Below are 23,484 nucleotides of genomic sequence, written 5' to 3' on the forward strand. Positions count from 1 at the left end.
ATTTACAGAAATGATAATAATAGTAATTTTATTAATACAAATAATGCCAATACCAATGATAATAGGCATAATAATAAAAAAACAACAACACATTTTAACGGCAATAATAATAAAAATAATAAAAATAATAATTTACAGAAATGATAATAGTAATTTTATTAATACAAATAATGCCAATACCAATGATAATAGGCATAATAATTAAAAACACATTTTAATGGTAATAATAGTAATAATAATAAACAGCAATGGGAATGAATAATAATAATAATATTATTAATAATAATGCAAATAATGGCAAAACCAGTGATAATAGGCATAGTAAAAAAAACATTTTATTGGTAATAATAATAATAGTAATAATAATTAACAGCAATGGGAATAATAATTTTAGTAATACAAATAATTGCAATACCAATGATTTTAGGAAAAATAATAAAAAGAAAATAATAATGGTAATTTTAATTATACAAATAATCTCAATATCAATGAAAATATTAATAATAACAATAATAATCTGTTGAAATTATTACTATAATAATAATTTTAATAATACAAATAATAATGGTAATATCAATAGTAATAATGAAAAAATCAAATAGTAATGGTCATTTTAATTATCATTAATTAATAATAATAAAAACTACTACTACTACTACTACTACTACTACTACTACTACTACTACTAATAATAATAATAATAATAATAATAATAATAATAAATTACTACTAATACATTAATATAATGACGATTTTAGTAATACAAGTAATAATAATAATAGCAAAAATATTGCAAATGTAGATAATCTTAATTTTAAGAACAATGATAATAATGAATACAAATAATAATGATGATAATCATAACAATAACAGTATTAGTATATACTAATTATAATGCTAAAAATATGATAATATTAATATGAATGTTAATAGTAATAACAATAGTGCATAGTAACAGTAATGATAATAATAGTATTACAAATAATAATTATGATAAAGATAATATTAATAATAATTTTAATAAGAATAATAATGATGACTAATATTTCACAGTAATATTGATTATGATATTACTACCAATAATAATTACATGTTTATGTGTACTACTCACGGCTAAATAGCAATTTAAAATTGAGTCCAGCTTTGTCTATTGGAGCTTGAGGGAAGTTGAATTTCATCTCTTGTCTCAAGCTTTCTCCATGCTTTACGCTGCAGCACCTCTTTTTCAGAATCGTTCGCCTGAAGGCTACCAGAATATCAGTAAATGTACGGTTCACTTCTATTACAGAGGATTTTGGGTCCCGCTCTCCGAGAAATCTCTGAATGCGGTTTTGACTGCGCCTAGAGAAACCCAAGATCAGTATTATGAAAAGTGAAATATTCAACGAAACTTTTTCTAGAGAGTCTTGAAATGCAAAATACCCATGAATTTGTGTCAAAAGTAACAGTTCACTGAATTTTCAGCTGAGCTTCCCCCAGCCAAGTATCCTCATGGGTTGGATGGAACCAAATTAACAAGCGATATCTGATATCTTCCAGATCCTCCATGGAAACCCTCGGTGAACGCCTCGTTGCTTGTGGTCGAAGGAGAGACGGTCACCATTATGTGTAACACGCAGGGAAACCCAGATCCCATCATGACCATTGTGAAGGACAAGCAGGTGCTCAACTCGGTCATCTTCCAGAATGAACTGGTGCTGGAAATTCCGTCTGTGTCTCATGAACATGATGGGGAGTACTGGTGCTTGGCGGAAAACCAGTATGGCCACAGCAACAGCTCCTTCAACCTCACCGTTGTATGTAAGTATCACTTGCTGATGAGTTAGTCATCATTACCATTTTATCGTTACTCGATTCGGACACAGCCATGATCAGTGCATTGAGCTTAGCTGCTTTGTCTGTTGGCATTTGTGGTAGACTAAAGTCCACCTCCACTGTCATCATCTCCTGCTCTTCCCCATTAATGATTTTTACTGCAGCTCGGCATAAGCTCATGAAGAATATACAATGGTTGATACTGACGACTTCTCCCCTTACCCACTCCCGACAGGGGGAATACATATTTTTCACATGTTGAATCCTGATGTATGGAGCTGAGCTGGGCAAAATTGCAGGGTTTTTTTCACCATCTTGACACCAGCCCAAAAAATAAAAGCCTCAAAATGATACCAATAAAAACTGCAGCAAACCCTACAAAAAACATTCCCTCATACAACTCAATGAATGAAAAAAAGTCTGAAATAAATGATACAAACAAAATGCAGTAAAAAAAAAAAATTAAAAAAAAAATGCCAGAGCTGTGAGGGTTTAAAAGGAACCTGTCAATAGGTAAAAAAAATGTCTAATTTTATTCCTGTTGCTCTCCTGAGTATTCAATTTTTTTCCTTTTTGAATTCCGCCTTACGATTCCAGAGTTATAGGCCTGTTTAATGAGTGCTATTTTCCTAGGGGGCGTGGCTCAAATGGTAATAATTAAGACACACCCCAGAGGATCCTATCAGCCACGCCTCCAAGGAAAGATCATAAAAAGTAGCAGCAAACAAAAAGCCTCGTGTCTCTGGAACCGTGTGGCAGATTTTAAAAAAATAAAAAACTGAATATTCAGAGGGGTGGTGGGAATAATATAAGAGCTAGAAATAAACACATTTGAATGGTGAATGTTGCTAAAATCATCACTGTGTGAATAAGGTTATTTGTTTACTTTGATCCTAAAACAAATAACTAATTTGCGTAATACTAACATGAATTGATTCCTCCGTGTTTTTCGGTGCTCTATATTCTCCTTAGTAACTCCAATTGTTCTTGTAATTTCAAGTGTCCCCATGATGTTTCTTTCTTTTCAGTCTCACCATTATTTCTGCCTGAATCCAAGTGCACAGTGACCAAGGACAATGTCCAATGTATGTGCACGGTGAAGGCCAACCCAGATCCATACATCATGTTTGAGATCCCAGAGAAGAATTTCACGGTCAGTGAGCTCAACGCAGAGTACGTGCACTCTCAAAGAAATGGCTACACGGTGAGCAGCATCCTGACCCTTCAGAAGGAGACCAAGCTTCCGGATGTTGTACTGTGCTCTGCAAGCAACTTGTATGGAAAGAAGGTTCATGAACTTTTCTTCCAGGACACTAGTAAGTTATGTCCTCCTGACCACATGAAGCAATGGTGGACAGAGCACTTGGATGATAGGGCAATGAACCCACCCAAGCTGTGCTCCATGTGACGTTTACCACGAAAGGTCGCAAGAGCAGTAGAATGATGACAAGCACCTAGGTGAAGTGAAGGGCTAGTCCGCTAGGGGTCACCGCAACCCTGTTGGGAAAGGTCTGTAGAGTGGTTGATCAAGCTGAGTCTCAGAAGCCAGGAGATCACGTCAGTATAGAGGGAGCTAGAGAAATCAAGGTCATGTGTGAGCTAATGGTCAGTAAGCCAGGAATTAACTTACAGAAGGGGAGCAGAGCTAGAGTTCAAAGTACAAGCCGGAGTCGGGAGCTGATAGGACACGTCAGTACAAGAGCGGAGCCAAGGTCACTAAACAAGCTGAAGGTCAGAAGGACAGGGAATACAGCAAGAGCAGGGGAAACAAGGGAATGGGGAATGGGAAACAAGGTAGCAGGAAAACATTAGAACAGACACGGGAACCAGAAACATACACTGCAACCAGAAACTATTACTGGCAGTTTTCCAGGTGAAACGGCTCCAAGATAAGGCAGAGTGATCACCCGGAATGAGGCACTAACCAATAGGCCCTTCCCACTGGGCCTAGACCCGTAACGTACAGACAAAAGGTAAACACTTAGGCTCTGCAGAGGAGCAGAGCCACAAGAGAATCATGACACCCCACTCTTGCCTCACAGAAAGGAGTGAGCCTGGTAACTTCACAATAGCTCCCAACACCCAAAGAGTAACAAAACTCTCTTTTTTTATTTTGTCTGGCATGGAAATTTATGAAATTTTACAAATTACTCTATTAGGAGAATTGTCTTAAAGGGACTGCAGAATTGTGAATATTCACAATGCGAACAGTATATGCTGTCAGGATTTTCTCATTGTGCCAACTTCTGACTACATTCAGACTAGTTGTTTCCAGCCACGAACATCTAGTTGGCATGTGACTGCATGTATGCCAATCATATTCTTGCATTCACAAGCCTGCCAACTCCTGGAACCATCACCGAAGAATCCTGAAAGTGCGCACACTGTGCACCATGATGAATCACATAGAGTGACTACAGACTTTAACTCCATGTCTGGACAAACCCTTTAATTGCTGATAGTGACTTACAAACCCGTTGTGATGCTCTAACACTAGGTGTTGCTAAATACACTAGTGGAGGAGAAGTCAAACAAGCAAAAGGTCAGGAGCTGGGAGTTCACGTCAGTACAAGAGAGAGCGGAGCCGAGGTCAGGATACAAGACGGGGGTCTGGAAGCCAGGAAGACTTGTCAGGTACAAAGGGAGAAAGTGAAGGCGAGGTCAGAATACAAGCCAGGGGTCTGTGAGTCAGGGAGTCAAGTCAGAGTCTGAGAACAGGCAGAGGAGAGTACTAGGAACGAGGTAGTGGGACAAGGTCAGGACGGTCACTTATGGGAGCCAGCAACAATTGCTGCACACAGGAACTATCACTGGCAGCGTTCCGGGTGAAGTAGCTCCAAAGTAAAGCAGAGTGATCACCCGGAACAAGGCTCCAATGAACAGGGCCCGAGACCTGGAACAACCAGTCCACCAGAGAATGATAGAAAGCCAAGCAACGGCTCTGCAGGAGAGCAGAGCACCACTAATCAGAATCATGACACCCGTGCTTTTCCCCAGTATATTTGCCTTCTTCTACCTGCATTGATATATAAAAACGTTGTGTATATGAATTTCAATTTTATAGACAACTGATCAATATCTTTCTCTTCTTTCTTTACAGATAGCTTAATTTGGGCCAAGGTTGGTCCCGTTGGAGCTGTGGTGGTTTTCGTCATCCTCGTAGCGGTTGGCGGCTACCTGATTAAAACCAGAGAAAAGTAAGGAACTTTTTTTGACTGGGAACCAGTTGCTAAAGTGTAGTGTTGGGCAATTAGTGCGGAAAATAAAAAATATCACACATACTTGAATAGAGACTCACTTGCAAACTAAGGGAATTTTACTAAACACATGACAAGTTCCATGCATCCGGGATTGATTTTTTTTAAATTATTTAGACTCGGCCCTTTTTCGCACTATACACCCTCAGCCACGCCTTGTTGCCATCTTTTGAGTATGGGTCAGGATATTGGGTCTGGGTATCACAGCTAACATAATCAGTTGGGAAGATTTTGTCGTGAAGACTTGACAACTCTTCCAGGAGTCTTGGAGGTCTCCTCCTATTTCTAGACATTTTGTAAAAGTTGGCAAGTTTCACTTACATAGACCCATACTTTTTGGTCAAGAAGACTTGACAACTCTTCCAGGAGTCTGGGAGGTCTCCTCCTATTTTACATAGACCCATACTTTTTTGTCAGGAAGACTTGGAAACTCTTCCAGGAGTATGGGAGGTGTCCTCCTATTATACATAGTCCTATACTTTTTTGTCGGGAAGACTTGACAACTCTTCCGGGAGTCTGAGTGGTCTCCTCCTATTTTACATAGACCCATACTTTTTTGTCGGGAAGACTTGACAACTCTTCCAGGAGTCTGAGAGGTCTCCTCCTATTTTACATGGACCCATACTTTTTTGTCAGGAAGACTTGACAACTCTTCCAGGAGTCTGGGAGGTCTCTTCCTATTTTTCCGTACATTTCGGAAGAGTTGGCATGTTTCACTTACATAGACCCATACTACAATGTATATGGATATGAGAAGTCAAAAGGTAGAACCCCTGCGAAATTAATATGGCACAATGATCCATTTCCGAGACTCTGGATTCAATCACCATCCAGGGGTGTAGCTATAAGCTGTCAAATCTAAACCCTGCCGCCTAATGGAGCCCAACAGCCATTGTGCTACATAAAATGCCCACCAGTATTGATATTGACACATGGTTGGTGAGGGGCCCTATTCTAGATTTCGCTTTGGAGCCCAGTAACTTAAAAATGGAGGTCAAAATTTCTATCAATTTTTATTGGTGGGTTTCTGTAAGCTGAGACCTCCTGCAATCTCTAGATGGAAGAGACAATGGTTCTCCCAACCGTTGCCCCTTCAAGCTCCAAAATCTCCACATCATTCTTATCATTTAGCTAAATATTTAATATAAATTTACCATACTTGACTTTGTGCCATAGGAAGAGCGTAACAGAAAGCTCCAGCTTTATCCAGACAGAGACCTCCCCGTCATACAGTGGAGATGGGTCCAAGAAAAAATTAGGAAAAATAGAGGTAAGATAAAATTCTTCATTTTTTATTTCAAAATTTTTTTTAAATTATTGAGTGAAAGAGATTTTTGTAGATAAATATTTTGTACCCCATTATGGGCAAAGTAATATGATACCTCACAACATTTTTATCTCCAGTCACGGGACGCTTTCAATCATTGACCCTGAGGTGCCTGAGAATGCCCATTTTGACGTAAATTTGATAGACCGCTAGTTAATTCCAATGACGAATGGGATAGTCAAGTAGAATAGTGACACCCATAACTTTCCCCAATAGCTTCCTAATTGCAGCTGTTTTGAAAACTTGGTTCTCCGGGTGTTCCCGAGTCAGTTAAGTTAGACAGTAGGTTAAATAAATGGGGGATCCAAAAGTGGAACCCTCATCAATTCTACTAAAAAGGTAAAATAAATAGGGGATACAAGAGCAAAACCCTCACCAATTCCATGAACAAGGTGAAATAAATGGGGATCCAAGAGTGGAACCCTCTCTAATTCAATGAAGTAAAATAAATGGGGGCCCAATAGTTGAACTCTAATAAATTCCATGATGAAAGTAAAATAAATGGGGATCCAAGAGTGGTAACTTCATCAATTCCATTAAAAGGGTAAACTACATGGGGGATCCAAGAGCACAAAACAAAAATAAATGGGGGTCAAAGAGCTTCGGAACCCTTACCAATTCCATGAATAAAGTGATATAAATGGAGGATCCTAGAGTGGGGCTCTTCCACATTCTATGAAGAAGGTAAAGTAAATGGGGGATCCAAAGGTGGAACCCTCACAAATTCCATTAAAAAGGTAAAATAAATGGGCAGTCCAAGAGCAAAATCCTCACCAATTCCATGAAGAAAGTAAAATAAATGGGCGTCTAAGAGTAGAACCCTAATAAATTCCATTACGAAAGTAAAAATAAATGGGCATCCAAGAGCAAAACCCTCACCAATTCCATGAAGAAGGTAAAATAAATGTGGGTTCATAAGTGGAACTCTCACTAATTCCATGAAGAAGGTAAAATAAATGTGGGTTCATGAGTGGAACTCTCACTAATTCCATGAAGAAGGTAAAATAAATGGGGTCCAAGAGTAGAACCCTAGTAAATTCCATTACGATAGTAAAAATAAATGGGCATCCAAGAGCAAAACCATCACCAATTCCATGAAAGGGGGTAAAATAAATGGGATCCAAGAGTGGAACCCTATTAAATTCCATTACGATAGTAAAAATAAATGGGGGATCCAAGAGTGGAACCCTCATCAATTCCTTTAAAGGGTCAAATAAATGGGGGATCCATGAGCAGAACCCTCACCAATTCCATGAAGAAGGTAAAATAACTGGGCAATCCAAGAACAAAACCCTCACCAATTCCATTAAAAAGGTCAAATAAATGGGCAATCCAAGAAAAAAACCCTTGCCAATTCCATGAAGGAGGTAAAATAAATGGGGGATTCAAGAGCAAAACCCTCACCAATTCCATGAAGAAGGTAAAATAAATGCGGTTTCAAGAGTGGAACCTTCATCAATTCCATTAAAAGGGTAAAATAAATGGGGATTGAAGAGCAGAACCCTCACCATTCCATGAACAAAGTACAATAAATGGGGAGTCGACGAACAAAACCCTCACCAATTCCATGAAGAAGGTAAAATAAAGAGGGATCAATGAGGGGAACCTTCATCAATTCCATTAAAAGGGTCAAATAAATGGGTATTGAAGAGCAAAACCCTCACCAATTCCATGAAGAAGGTAAAATAAATGGGGATCATAAAGTGGAACCCTTATCAATTCCATGAAGAAGGTAAAATAAATGGGGGTCCAAAAGCGGAACTCTACCCAATTGCATGAAGAAAGTAAAATAAATGGGAAATCCAAGAGCAAAACCCTCACTAATTCCATGAAGAAGGTAAAATAAATGAGGTCCAAAAGTGGAACTCTCTCTAATTCCATGAAGTAAAATAAATGGGGGATCTAATCGTTGAACCCTAATCAATTCCATGATGAAAGTAAAATAAATGGGGATCCAAGAGTGGAACCTTCATCAATTCCGTTAAAAGAGAAAAATAAATGGGGGATCAAAGAGCAGAATCCTCCCCATTCCATGAAGAAGGTCAAATAAATGGGGGTTCAAGAATGGAACCTTCATCAATTCCTTTAAAAGGGTAAAATAAATGGTGATCGAAGAGTGGAACCCTCACCATTCCATGAAGAAGGTAAAATAAATGGGGGTTCAAGAGTGGAACTCTCACAATTCCATGAAAGGGTAAAATAAATGGGCGTCGAAAAGCGGAACCCTCGCCAATTGCATGAAGAAAGCAAAATAAATGGGCATCCAAGAGTAGAATCCTAATCAATTCCATTACAAAAGTAAAATAAATGGGCATCCAAGAGCAAAACCCTCAAAAAGTCCATGAAGAAGGTAAAATAAATGGGGGGGGGTTTATGAGTGGAACCCTCACCAATTGCATGAAAAAGGTGAAATAAATTAGGATTTTATGAGTGGAACTCTCACCAATTGCATGAACTGGGTGCATTTTTGGCCACAAATGACTGCCGTGCCGAATAAAAGTGAAGGCAGAGGAAAAACCTGAACACCCCAGTAGCTACACCCCTGGGTAAAAAAATCTAACTGAGCACTTAGACTCCAAACAATGCTTTTTTGAACCTATCCAGAAGCTTTGGACCCTCATTGATGTCCTGCATCATAGGATCCCAGTTCTGGTTTCAAGCCTATATGTCGATAGGCTTATAAGAGTAGAGTGCTTTTCTTTCAAGGCATCGAGGTGGCTATACTTTGTAGCTATGGGAGAAATACCCTTTTTTAAAACTTTTTGAAACTTTTCAAAACTATTTACATGTAAAACACAACCACCACACACCAAGCCTGATTTCTGATGTAAAGGAACCAACTAATATGCAGGAGACCATTCAATAAGTACTAACTGTTGGAAAAAATCACGGGTTTTTGAATATTTTAGGGTCTACCTTGTTCTGTGACATTAATTGATATCATTAGCCACCATGTGTAATGAACTAATATCATGAATTACCATGTAACATTCACTAATATGCCTTCTTCAACAGTCCGGAGAGATCTGTGCGGTGGAGGTAAAATGATCCTACAGGTACGTACTTTGTTGTATATGTGTTAACGATGAACTTTGGACTTTATGTTTAGGGAAGAAATAATCAGAAATGGAAATTGATGATCAATTTAACTATCATGGATTTAGCATTGGGTGCCTGCCCACCTAATCCACCGTGCCATTCATCCAGGATTTCTCATTGTTGGCCAAAGCCAAGCCATTCATTGTAGAAAAAAAGAGACTTTTTGACTGTTTGTTTATGGTTCTCGTAAGGAAAGTCTTTTTCTGGTTCATGTAAAGGAGTAATAGGACCAACGTACGCTGGTGTTATGCTCACTGGGCGAGCAGAGATGTTAGTGGACCCACTGAGCCCCAACACACAGAAAACCCAAAGGAGTTTGACTATGTACTTGAGCCTGATCTTCTTCAGAGCCCCTAGGGATGGAGGTGATACACTGTAGGTATTGGTCCGGGTGCCACTCGAGAAAACTGGTGTTGCCTCGGTAGGCCTCAGGGACACAAGAGCGACAGTCTCTGCAGCAGCAGCAGGTGTGGAGCATCCATCCGGGGTAGATGGATGGAAAGATGGATGCAGCAGCAGGTGATGGAGATGTTTGCTGCAGCATGGCACGTGGCTGGCGTGGCAGCTTGCGGCAGTAGCAGCAGGATAGGTATTGGCGGCTGGTGAAGTGGCTCGCAGCAGTAGTAGGATTAGGTGAGGCAGCAGCACTCTGTAATGCAACAGGTGTAAGTAACAGATCTAGCACAATGAGAAAGTGGGAGCAGAACAGTGCTAGGGAACCTGACAACAGAGATGAGTCTAACTCATTGCCCAGGCAACTCTCATAGGGCAGAGTTGCCTTAAATACCTGCAACCTCCCAGCTGACATGAGAGGCACTTCTGGGTTAGGAGGATGCTGACCCTTTAAGAAAGGGGGCATGGCCACAGAAGCTCCCTATGGGCAGAGGCCTGGAGCCTGTCAAGAGTACAGATGCCCTGTGAGGCTGCAGCATGGGATGGGGACAGGACTACTGCCGCAGGACACCTGGACAGGTGAGGGAAACGACGGCCTCACTGGGGGTAGGTAGCAGGAGAGTGCGAGGACATCGGCATGATTGTTACAGTTGGACCATTCTACTAGTATCATAGGAAATGTATGGTCTACCGCCATGTTATGTATGCCCTTCATGAGTGGCATGACTGTGTTTAGAAGAAATTTTACAATTTTGAGAAGTTTTTGAATTCTACGCAATTATTATAGTTTTAATGTTAAGGTGGTCCTTCCGAGTCCAAAAATCTCTAAGACTGATGAACAGGAGGGACAGGAATATTGGATTGTCCATGCCAGTGATTGGTGAAGGTACCAGTTGGCAAACCTTCCCCAGTCTAACATTTTCCCATTCAGTGGCTAGGTGATAAATGTTTGCGCCCAGTATAGCCCTTACAAAATTTTCAACTATTCAAATTTTTCAAAAATTTTAAGCTACTTTTTCCCTGGATATTTTAAGATTCACCTTTAGCCTCTTTGCTATTGTTCAAGGTTTGGTTAGTAGGTTTTCTGGTGCAGAAATATTCTTTACAATATAGTATATTTTATAAGTATTTTTTTTTAAAAAACTTAATTTTCTGATTGCTTCTTCCCTATCAATGTACCAATATTTTCTGGCATTTTTTCTCCTAAAAGTAATTGTCTTGTGGGTCTTGTTTTCTAAAAATTGTCAACTTGTATTGAAATGATGCTTTGTATTCTTGTGCCACAAGTGTGATTTTGTCTTGGTGCTGTATCTTTGTATTTATTAAATGTTTTGCTATATATTTTACAATAGTTTATAATAATTATTATTTTTTTTTAAATTGTTTTATAAAATATGTATAAATATTTGGAAAGTTAAGTTCGTTTAATAAAATATATATAAATATTTGGACATACAATTCCAAATTTACGTGGCGCGGATAGGATCGGTCCTAGTCCTATAATAGTTTGTGGAGGTTTCTAAGAAAAGCAAAAAAGCAACTCGTTCTTATAGACTTCAGTGAAGAGCACCTACCTAACCATGAGGGCCATAGCTTCTGAAACGTTTTGGGTTGAGTGACATTGTTATATTTTCTAGACTCTAAATGACTATTGTCCCTGGTAAACCAGTGGGAAAAAAGTGCCAAGTCCCTGGTGTACCAGTGGTCCCATGGTAGCCGTACTGTATATTTTGTTTCAAATCTATGACATCCCGTATGGCCCAGTCGCCTTGTTTTCTGTAATATGTTCCTCTGATATTACGTTCACTGCTTCATTTTTCCAATTTTATCTTTTTACTCTGTTTCTAGAACCAATTTCTCAGTATTTCGGAGAGAATCCTATTGAGTAAGAGGAAGCAAAAACCAACTACGGACTCTGAGTATGCAAATATTGACTTTACAAAGAAAAGTGTAATGGACATCTACACCTCCCCCGAGGAGCTGACTGAATACGCGGAAATCCGAGTGAAATGACGGCCACTTATCTAACAGCACAAAACACAACTGACCCAATGTCTGGCCACCATCATATAAATCAAGCCCAAAATTTTAAAGGATTTTTAAACATTTTTTTGTCCCTGAAGCAAATCATTTTGACAAATTTTCTATAAAAATATTATTTAAGGCGTGATTATTGTTATATTTGCATGAATCAGTGTAGGAAACGAGGAGGGAGATGCAGCTGCAGTGAGGAATAGAGAGTATTTTGATTGGTCAGGGCACTAATTAGTGGTACGTAAAAATACCCAAAATTGGCAATTTTGTAACAATATGATGACTTTAATTTACATAATTTATTAATATCCTCAGGAGTAAATAACCCCAATCATGTCCTACTTGTCAACTTTTAGAAGTTGGCATCCATGCGAGGATGGGTCTTATAAAAGCCATGCTCCATTTTTATAGACCATGTTTACTCCGTCCCCATTCTCCTAATACCCTCAGAAAACTTTTTGGATTGTGGATTTCCCAAAAGGTAGGACCCATGAGTTTTACTGACTCCTTCTGGAGTCCTGGAGGTCCCTCCTTTTTCTTGTAATTCGAAAAATTGGTATATTTTAGTTTAGGTTTTATAATGCCTTACAAAAAACAATGTTAGTAGTTTATTGGCTGCTGTGGTCACATGACATAAATATTATATGTTTATTCACTCATGTTTATAAACATAATTTGTTAGCATTTTAAAAACCCCTCCCCTTTTTTATTTTTTCCTTTTTTCAGGAGCCTCCTGTACTTTTTTTTAAAAATTGGCATATCTTAGTCTAGGTTTTACGATGCCTTCCAAAAACCTAAGTTGGTAGTTTATTGGCTGCTGTGGTCACATGACATAAATATTATATGTTTATATGCTCATGTTTATAAACATAATTTAGCATTTTAAAACTCTCCCCCTTTTTTATTTTATCCTGACGATTTTAAATGTCCTTCTCATTTTCTGAGTTAAAGGAACAAAAGAAAAGGTTCTAGCATGTCTTTTTCTTTTCAAACTGTTTTTACTAGAATTTACTAGGGGGATACGAAAGGTACCAAATTCCACGTCTTTTGACTTTTGGCATATCTTAGTCTAGGTTTTACGATGCCTTACAAAAACCTAAATCAGTAGTTTATTGGCTGCTGTGGTCACATGACATAAATATTATACGTTTATATGCTCATGTTTATAAACATAATTTTTTAGCATTTTAAAAACCCCTCCCCTTTTTTATTTTGTTATCTTGATGATTTTTAAAGTACTCCTCGTTTTCTGAGTTAAGGAAACAAAGGAAAAGTTCCAGCCCCGCTTCTTCTTTTCAAACTGTTCTACTAAAAATTTACTAGGGGGATACGAAAGGTAACAAATTCATTTGACATATCTTAGTCTAGGTTTTACGATTCCTTACAAAAACCAAAGTTGGTAGTTTATTGGCTGCTATGGTCACATGACATGAATATTATAATTTTATTTGCTCATGTTTATAAACATAATTATTTTGCATTTAAAAAAACCCTCCCCTTTTTTATTTTGTTATCTTGACGATTTTAAAAGTCCTCCTCGTTTTCTGAGTTAAGGAAACCAAGGAAAAGCTCCAGCTTCTCTTCTTTGCAAAAGTTTGAAAAATTGTCAGTTTGAAAAATTGGCATATCTTAGTTTAGGTTTTACGATACTTTACAAAAACCAAAGTTGATAGTTAATTAGCAGCTGTGGTCACATGACAAATATTATAAGTTTATACTCTCATGTTTGTAAACATATATTTTTTAAGATTTTACAAGTCCCCAATTTGTTTTTTACCTTTTTCTGGAAGCCTCCTGTACTTTTTGGAAAAATTGGCATATTTTAGTCTAGGTTTTACGATGCCTTACAAAAAGATAAGTCAGTAGTTTATTGGTTGATGTGGTCACATGACACAAATATTATAAATTTATGTTTAGAAACATAATTTTTCCCAATTTTAAAAAACCTCTCTCCTTTTGTTTTCCCTTTTCCTGGCAGCCTCATGTACTTTTTTTTAAAAAAAAATTGGCACATCTTAGTCTAGGTTTTACGATGCCTTACAAAAAACAATCTCAGTAGTTTATTGGCTGCTGTTGTCACATGACATAAATATTATAAGTTTATAAGCTCAAGTTTATAAATATCATTTTTTAGCATTTTAAGCATTTTTAAAAACTCCTCCACTTTTTTAATTTGTTACCTGAATTTTAAAAGTCCTCCTAATTTTCTGAGTTAAGTGAATAAAGGAAAAAGTTCCAGCCCTGCTTTTTCTCTTCAAACTGTTTTACATGCAATAACCACCAAAAGGGGATACGAAAGGTACCAAATTCCATGTCTTTTGACTTTTAGCATATCTTAGTCTAGGTTTTACGATGCTATACAAAAGTCAGTAGTTTATTGGCTGCTGTGGTCACATGACATACACATTATAAGTTTATATGCTCATGTTTATAAACATAATATTTTTTAGCATTTTAAAAATCCCTCCCCTATTTTATTTTGTTATCTTGTTGATTTTAAAATTCCTGCTCATTTTCGCGAGTTAAGGGAACAAAGAGAAAGTTCCAGCCCCTCTTCTTCTTTGCTAACTGTTCTACATGCAAATTTACCAGGGTGATATCAAAGGTACCAAACTCCACGTCTTTTGTTTTTTTTTTTAGCATTTTAAAAACCCCTCCCCTTTTTTATTTTGTTATCTTAACGATTTTAAAAGTCCTCCTCATTTTCTGAGTTAAGGGAATAAAAGAAAGGTTCCAGACCCTGTTCTTTTTTCAAACTGTTCTACATTCTAATTTACCAGGGGGATATGAAAGGTACCAAATTCCACGTCTTTTGATTTTTTAACATTTTAAAAACCCCTCCCCTTTTTTATTTTGTTATCTTGACAATTTTAAAAGTCCTCATTTTCTGAGAAGGAAAAAAAGGAAAAAGTTCCAGCCCTGCTTCTTCTTTTCAAGCTGTTCTACATACAAATTTACCCCCGAAAGGCAATACAAAATGCACCAAATTCCACGTCTTTTTGACTTTGCATTAAAGTTGGTGACTCCGTATTTTAGCAATAACCATGCAAATATCATACTCCCTCAATCATATTTCTTGGCCGTATAGACTCTCGGATGGACCGGCTCCAGGCAATGGCGCCAGTTGTGTCAGAGGGAGTGGGTGAGCTTCAAGCTGTCTTCTAAGTTTCATGGTTCCATCTCTCAACCCACATTCCTTTGTGCTGTTAGTTTTGGAAAAGACCCCCCCCAACTGATGTGTTCCCATGTGTCTATGTCGCAAAAAGTTGCTGGATCAGATAAACCTGATGAGTCCAAATCTCTGGGAATTATTTTTTGAGGCTCCGTTTTATCACGCCTCTGTTCAGAAGTCGGTGTATCCAGGCGGACTCGCTACATGTGTAATGTGCAATCTATGCCAGAGGTTTTCCTACTAAATCTAAAGCGCCCGTATTATTCAGTCTAACCATACAGGGGGCGCTGTTCTCTTGCCTACTCTATTTATATTAAGCTTTACTCCCTAATTTATGCAAAGAGCGCCACCCCCTGGACTCCAATTAATAGCAAAATATTGCAAATGGCCATTTTCTGTGCATCGTTGTCTAAACAATTTTAGGCAATATAGGTAATATTAGATAATATTTTATCTAAATAAAGAAGAACTTTATTTTCCAATTGTTACTAAAACTTTAATAATTTCTGCAGTTGAGTTACAAAAACTAATAATTGTAAAAAAAAAGATATTATTTAGAGTAACAGGAATTTGTCAAAAATGATCCATCCATTTAACCTTGAAAGTGTCACTTTGTATAAAATGACCAATATATGTAACAAAGGGTCAATAAAAGAACCTTCTTTTGTAAGATGATAGTTATGTGATGTCAATGAGTTATTTTTCCCAATTTACAAGTTTTTCTTATTTTTTTTCCATAAACGTAAAAGCAATAAGAGCTTCAGAAAATACTTATTTCCACTATGGAACACTTTTAAAATTAATGTGTCATCATTTAAATATTTTTTTTAATATTTAATATATATTTTAAACATTTTTTTTAATTTTTTTTTCATATCACGATCTGCACTAAAAAAAAAGAAAAAATCTTGCAATTCCCACACTGACCACTGGGGAATTTTTAGACTCTAACTTCCTGTAGTGTCAGTAAATCCATCTGTACATAAGCAGCAATAGAGTGACTCACACCCAGATGTTTTGTAGTAAAGCGTTGAATAAGTGTGTACAGGAGGAGGAGGTGAGCTGTGACATAATCTATTGTGAATGGTGGCTCCTGTGTTATTTACCTTATATAGTGAAGGTATCAGTCATTATACAGGAGGAGGTGAGCTGTGATACCTCCTATTGGGAAGGGTGGAGCCTGTGTTATCTACTGTATATTATTGAGGTATTATCAATCATTGAACAGGAGTAGGAGGTGAGCTGTGATATCTTATTGTGAAGGGTAAAGCCTTTCTTATCTACTCAATATAGAGCTGTTATCAGTCATTATACAGGAGGAGGTGAGCTGTGATATCTCTTATTGTGAATGGTGAAGTCTGTGTTATCTACTGTATATAGAAGTGTTATCAGTTATTATACAAGAGGAGGAGGAGGTGAGCTGTGATATCTCTTAATGTGAAGGGATGAGCCTGTGTTATCTATTGTATATAGAGGTGATATCAGTCATTGTACAGGAGGAGGAGGAGGAGTTGAACTGTGATATCTCTTATTATAGAGGATGGAGTCTGTGTTGTCTACTGCATTTAGGGGTGTCATCAGCTATTATACTGGAGGAGGTGAGCTGTGATATCTCTTATTGGGAAGGGTGGAGCCTGTGTTATCTTCTGTATATAGAAGTATTATCAGTCATTGAACAGGAGGCGGAGGTGAGCTGTGATATCTTTTATTGTGGAGGATGGAGCCTGTGTTTTGTACTGTTGATAGAGGTATTATCAGTCATTGTACAAGAGGAGGAGGTGAGCTGTGACAACACCTATTGTGAGTGAGGAATTATGTGTTATCTACTGTATATAGAGGTGTTATCAGTCATTGTACAGGAGGAGGTGAGCTGTGACATCACTTATTGTGAGTGGTGGATTCTGTGTTATCTACTGTATATAGAGGTGTTATCAGTCACTATACAGGAGGAGGAGATTGTGAGCTGTGACATTACCTATTGGGAATAGTGGATCCTGTATTATCTACTGTTTCTAGTGGTGTTTTCAGTCATTGTTCAGCTGGGGGAGGAGGTGAGCTGTCATATCACCTATTGTGAATGCTGGATAAATACATAAATATAAATAAATATATATATATATATATATATATATATATATATATATATATATAATTTGAGAGCAATTTAAACTGAACAAAAAATATATTAGATAAGTCAAGATTTAGGGGAGAAGCTAGGAACACTTCCTCTTCATTATAACATCCATATCATAAGCACGTGTGTATAACAGAATCATTAATGGAAATGAAGCAAAGGGGGGATCGTCTCAGGATTACCCATTGATATTCAAAGACAAAAAAGGCAAAGAAATAGCAATTTTCAGAATTGTCCACTGGGGGTCACTATTGTGCAAAGAATGGTATAAAACGGATTAACGAATATAATTTATTAGAATATGCTTAGGCTAGTGCAAAGAAAGTTATATACATAAATTATTTATAACTATTTATTCGAAAAAATTTAATATATTTAATATAATTTCTATTCTATATATATATATATATATATATATATATATATACACATATATATAAAATATTTTATAATATATTTTATATTTTAATTTATAATACAATATATTTTTTATATATATACATATATACACAGTATATATGTATATATATATATATATACACACACAGTATATATATATATATATATATATATATAAATTATATATTTATAAATATATATATATACAGTATATATATATATATATATATATATATAATATTTTATAATATATGTTATATTTTAATTCATAATATATTTTATATATATAGATATATACATATATACACACACAGTATCTCTCTCTCTCTCTATATATATATATATATATAAAATTTTTAAATATATATACCGTATATATATATATATATATATATATATATATATATATATATATATATATATATATAATTGAATATATTTATTGCACAGCCCAGAAACTAGAAAAACTATTAGTTATTATTGGGACCATTAGGTCAGAGGAGCATATCTCTAGTGGCTTGTGTAAAAATGGCAAGATTTCTTTTTTTTATTTTTTTATATGGATTGTGACATGTAAAAAAATTAATTGGCAATAGATAAAAAATAATTTACAACAAGACCTTATTTAAACTGTAGGTAGTTTTCTGATTGTATATATCCCCATTTTTTATATCATGATTGATTTGCAGATGGAAATAATGGTAACTAAATTCTCTTTCCCAGAACTTACATTTGAAGATTAATTAATTTCTTAATTTATTTATAGAAGTCCAAGCTCAAATTCCTGCCATAAAGCTAAATTATGCAATTCTTCATGCCTCCAGCCACCACAAGGGGGAGCTTAGTGCCTCAGTGCATACAACAGTTACATTGACCTCAATAATAACCCAGTATGCAGTGAGCTCCCTCCCCGGTGAAAGGATTTTAAGGATTTTATCATTTAACTTTATATCGTCCAGTTTAACCCTTCAGTTCTGTTTTTTAGCAGTTTTGTCAATGTCTTCATGTGACAATTGCAAAAAAAAGTAGTGCAACAATAAGAATTTCTAATAGTTCCATTGTACAGGATTCTGATTTCAAATCTGTATACAATGTAACATTGCAAACAATTCTTACTTGTACTGACCCTGAATTACAGCATATATATATATATATATATATATATATATATATATATATATATATATATATATATATATATATATATATATATATATACATATATATGTATATATAAAATATATATATTTTCTTGTGTGCGCCACCCTGAACATAAACAGTTACAGATTGGATTCAATGGAGGAATCACCTCTTTTGGAAAGTATTTCACTTGTGTCTCTGTTTCCCTCCTATCACGAACCCAACAAAGTCTGTAACTTATTGCTTGATGTAAATTCCGGTAAACTACATAACATTATTATTATTGTTATATAGATTTCAAATGTTCATACAGTGTAATATAACTGTATATACTATGAAAGCAAATGTTCATGTTGGTGACCCTGGTGCAAACAAATAAAGTTACAGAAACTGGTGTCCATGTGATGTTCCTTATATTCATAATGACTATGTATCTCAGTTATATTATTGTACATAGGAGCAGTATTATAATATTTATATTCCTGTACATAGGGAGCAGTATAATAGTAGTTATATTCTTGTATATAGGGGGCAGTATTATAGTAGTTATATTCTTGTACATAGGAGCAGTATTATAGTAGTTATATTCTTGTACATAGGGAGCAGTATAATAGTAGTTATATTCTTATACATAGGGAGCAGTATTATAGTAGTTATATTCTTGTACATAGGAGCAGTATTATAGTAGTTATATTCTTGTACATAGGGAGCAGTATTATAGTAGTTATATTCTTATACATAGGGAGCAGTATTATAGTAGTTATATTCTTGTACATAGGGGTCAGTATTATAGTAATTATATTCTTGTACATAGGGGCAGTATTATAGTAGTTATATTCTTGTACATAGGGAGCAGTATAATAGTAGTTATATTCTTGTACATAGGGAGCAGTATAATAGTAGTTATATTCTTGTACATAGGGAGCAGTATTATAGTAGTTATATTCTTGTACATAGGGGGCAGTATTATAGTAGTTATATTCTTGTACATAGGGGGTAGTATTATAGTAGTTATATTCTTGTATATAGGGGCAGTATTATAGTAGTTATATTCTTGTATATAGGGGCAGCATTATAGTAGTTATATTCTTGTATATAGGGGGCAGTATTATAGTAGTTATATTCTTGTACATAGGGAGCAGTATAATAGTAGTTATATTCTTGTACATAGGGAGCAGTATTATAGTAGTTATATTCTTGTACATAGGGAGCAGTATTATAGTAGTTATATTCTTGTACATAGGGGGTAGTATTATAGTAGTTATATTCTTGTATATAGGGGCAGTATTATAGTAGTTATATTCTTGTATATAGGGGCAGCATTATAGTAGTTATATTCTTGTATATAGGGAGCAGTATTATAGTAGTTATATTCTTGTACATAGGGGGCAGTATTATAGTAGTTATATTCTTGTACATAGGGGGCAGTATTACAGTAGTTATATTCTTGTACATAGGGGCAGTATTATAGTAGCTCTATTCTTATACATAGGAGGCAGTATTATAGTAGTTATATTCCTGTACATAGGGGGCAGTATTAAAGTAGTTATATTCTTGTACATAGGAGCAGTATTATAGTAGTTATATTCCTGTACATAGGAGCAGTATTATAGTAGTTATATTCATGTACATAGGAGCAGTATTAAAGTAGTTATATTCATGTACATAGGGGGCAGTTTTATAGTAGTTATATTCTTTTACATAGGGGCAGTATTATAGCAGTTATATTCTTATACATAGGAGGCAGTATTATAATAGTTATATTCTTGTACATAGGGGCAGTATTATAGTAGTTCTATTCTTATTCATAGGAGGCGTTATTATAGTAGTTATATTCTTGTACATAGGGGGCAGTATTATAATAGTTGTAGTCTTGTACATAGTAGTTATATTGTTTTTTTCCCCTGTCTGTCTTTACCTGTGTTACCATCACACCCATGCCCTTTCCTTACAGAGACAGTCTGTATGTGTTGGTGGGGTATATTAAGTTCATTTAAAACAACTATATATGCTGGCTGGACAATTCCATTAATGCCAGCTATGGCTAGTCTATACTAGTCTGGAGAGGTGATATAATCCAAACTTAGTGGTGATTGTAGTACTTTATTGCTGTGAGTAGTTGTGGTGTTAACCCTTGTTGTCCTTTTGTTGCTGCCTTCCTTCTCTTGCTTTTCGCCTTATTCTCTTACTGTTTGTTCCTGTGAGTTTGCAGTGTATCTGAGTTTTGTTTTTCCCTGTCTGTCTTTACATCTTTACATGTGTTACCATCACACTCATGCCCCTTCTTTAAAGAGACTGTCTGCATGTGTTGGTGCGGTATATTAAGCTCATTTAAAACAACTATATATGCTGGCTGGACAATTCCAGTAATGCCAGCTATAGCTAGTCTATACGGACCTGGAGAGTTGTTGTAATCCAGACTTACTGGTGTTGGTAGTACTTTATTGCTGTAAGGGGTGGTGTTAGCTCTTGTTGTAATTTTGTTGCTGCCTTCCTTCTCTTGCTTTTCTCCTTAGCTTCTTACTGTTTGTTCCTGTGAGTTTGTAGTGTGTCTGACTTTTGTTTTTTTCCCTGTTTGTCATTACCTATGTTACCATCACACTCATGCTCCTTCCTTAAAGAGACAGTCTGCATGCAAGTGTTGAACTAATTTAAAACAACTATATATGCTGGATTGACAATTCCATTATTGCCAGCTATAGGTATACTATACTGGCCAGGAGAGTTGTTGTAATCCAGACTTACTTGTGTTGGTAGTGCTTTATTGCTGTAAGGGGTGGTGTTAGCCCTTGTTGTAATTTTGTTGCTGCCTTCCTTCTCTTGCTTTTCTCCTTAGTTTCTTACTGTTTGTTCCTGTGAGTTTGCAGTGTGTCTGAGTTTTGTTTTTTTCCCCTTGTCTGTCATTACCTATGTTACCATCACACTCATGCCCTTTCCTTCCCTGGGGGAAGTGGAACAGATCAGTTCTAGACAATAGGATAGCCAAGCACGGGTCTCTGGCATCTCCACCATCAGGAGTAATCCGGAGATCAGGGATAGCCTAGGGTCCTCTAGTATGAGGGACCCTTGCTATCCTGCAGTCACATCATGATAGAGAGTCTGATTGAGACATCTAGAAGCTTTGGGTAGTAGCAAATGGCAAGCTAACATCTGCTTTTACCACAGTCCTAATGACCCATAGGATAAAAATGATAAAAAAAATATTTTAACATTTTTTTTAAATCATTTTCTTAAAAAAAAATAAATGTAAAAAGAAACAACGGTCAATGAATAAAACCTACAACTTATCCACAGATACATAGAGGAGCGTGGCGTGATGTGTGTATAGGGCTCATAATGAACTCGTAGTAATAGCTGTATCTACAGCGTGAATCTTGAGACACCTATTTGTGTAACAAATTTATTACTGTTTTTTCTTAAGTAATAACTTTACTTCTACTTTAAGCTCATAACTGTAAGATATTTGCTCTGTACACAAAGTCTGACTTCTCCGGCACTTCTGGCTCTACCGCTGTCCATGGTGCTGCCTACTGAACAGGATAGTCAACATTTCATCGGCTCTGCCCTCGGTAAATGTTCCTCACGTCTGTTGGAAAAGTTACAGAATGTGAAGACCTTCTGTGACTTGCTTGAGCTTCTACTTTTTATTCTTGGGATTCTCCAAAGGCTCGGTGGTTCCAACCACCGATAAATATCTCCGATGTCCGGTGCAACCAATCACTAAGTTCAGCAGCTCTAAGCAACATGTGGCATTGTTTTGCCAAGTATTTAAAGGGATTGGACACGGCTTTAACAAATGCGATTAATTTTATTATAATGATTTAATGATTACAGAAAATAGGAAATAGGGTGATGTTACGTACACATTTGCATAATATCAATCACAAAGGTTAAGTGCCTACATTGCACATTACGTAGGAAAAACATCACCAGGAGCTACACATCATCTGTCCGGAAACATCCGCTGTGAGAAGCAAAAACAGCAAAACAGAGAAATTCCTGGGAGCCACACTGTGGTGTCATTGGTGTCCCCTCCACAGGTAACAGGCTACTGACTTCACTGTAATCTTCACCAGGTCTATATATGTGACGCCTGCCTGGACTCAGAATCGGTGAAACAGGTGAATAGAGGCAACCGCACACAAAGCAAGACCCTGGACCCCATAACCCTTTAACCCCTATACAGGGTTTTGGAATTATGACAGTGCCCAGGCTATCGCTGTTCACGGAAGATTCCTGAGTCCTGAGAAGAGAAGTAACCAGGCAGAGTCAAAATGCAGAAGGTAGAACAGGGACAAAAATCGTCAGGCGGGAGAGTGGTCAGATATCAAGCTAAGGGTCAAAACCGGAGCTAGCAGCGAAGTACAGAAACAGCAGGCAGAAGAGTGGTCGGGTAAACATGCTAAGGGTCAAAACCGGAGCTAGCAGCAAAGTACAGAAACAGCAGGCAGAAGAGTGGTCGGGTAAACAAGCTAAGGGTCAAAACTGGAGCTAGCAGCGAAGTACAGAAATGACAGGCAGAAGAGTGGTCGGGTAAACAAGCTAAGGGTCAAAACTGGAGCTAGCAGCGAAGTACAGAAACAGCAGGCAGAAGAATGGTTGGGTAAACAAGCTAAGGGTCAAAACCGGAACTAGCAGCGAAGTACAGAAACAGCAGGCAGAAGAATGGTTGGGTAAACAAGCTAAGGATCAAAACTGGAGCTAGCAGCGAAGT

The 23,484-nt window shown here is 36.6% G+C and overlaps 1 protein-coding gene across 5 annotated transcripts in view; it reads left to right on the plus strand.

Annotated features, from left to right (window-relative positions):
• The window catches only part of MAG (myelin associated glycoprotein), a 108,837-nt gene extending 91,595 nt beyond the window's left edge, over positions 1-17,242 (plus strand). For 2 of the 5 annotated variants that reach the window (XM_075328285.1, XM_075328286.1), the window contains exons 7-11: positions 1,540-1,800; positions 2,844-3,131; positions 4,916-5,012; positions 6,249-6,342; positions 11,740-17,242. In XM_075328285.1, the coding sequence (XP_075184400.1) occupies positions 1,540-1,800; positions 2,844-3,131; positions 4,916-5,012; positions 6,249-6,342; positions 11,740-11,904 (905 nt within the window). In that variant the 3' untranslated portion in view covers positions 11,905-17,242. Of the gene's footprint in view, positions 1-1,539; positions 1,801-2,843; positions 3,132-4,915; positions 5,013-6,248; positions 6,343-9,414; positions 9,456-11,739 lie in introns of all 5 variants that reach the window. The other 3 variants (XM_075328288.1, XM_075328290.1, XM_075328289.1) reach the window with 3 other exon arrangements.
• The last annotated feature ends 6,242 nt before the right edge of the window (positions 17,243-23,484 follow it).

This window comes from Anomaloglossus baeobatrachus, chromosome 11, assembly GCF_048569485.1.
Source record: "Anomaloglossus baeobatrachus isolate aAnoBae1 chromosome 11, aAnoBae1.hap1, whole genome shotgun sequence".
NCBI classification, from domain to species: domain Eukaryota; kingdom Metazoa; phylum Chordata; class Amphibia; order Anura; family Aromobatidae; genus Anomaloglossus; species Anomaloglossus baeobatrachus.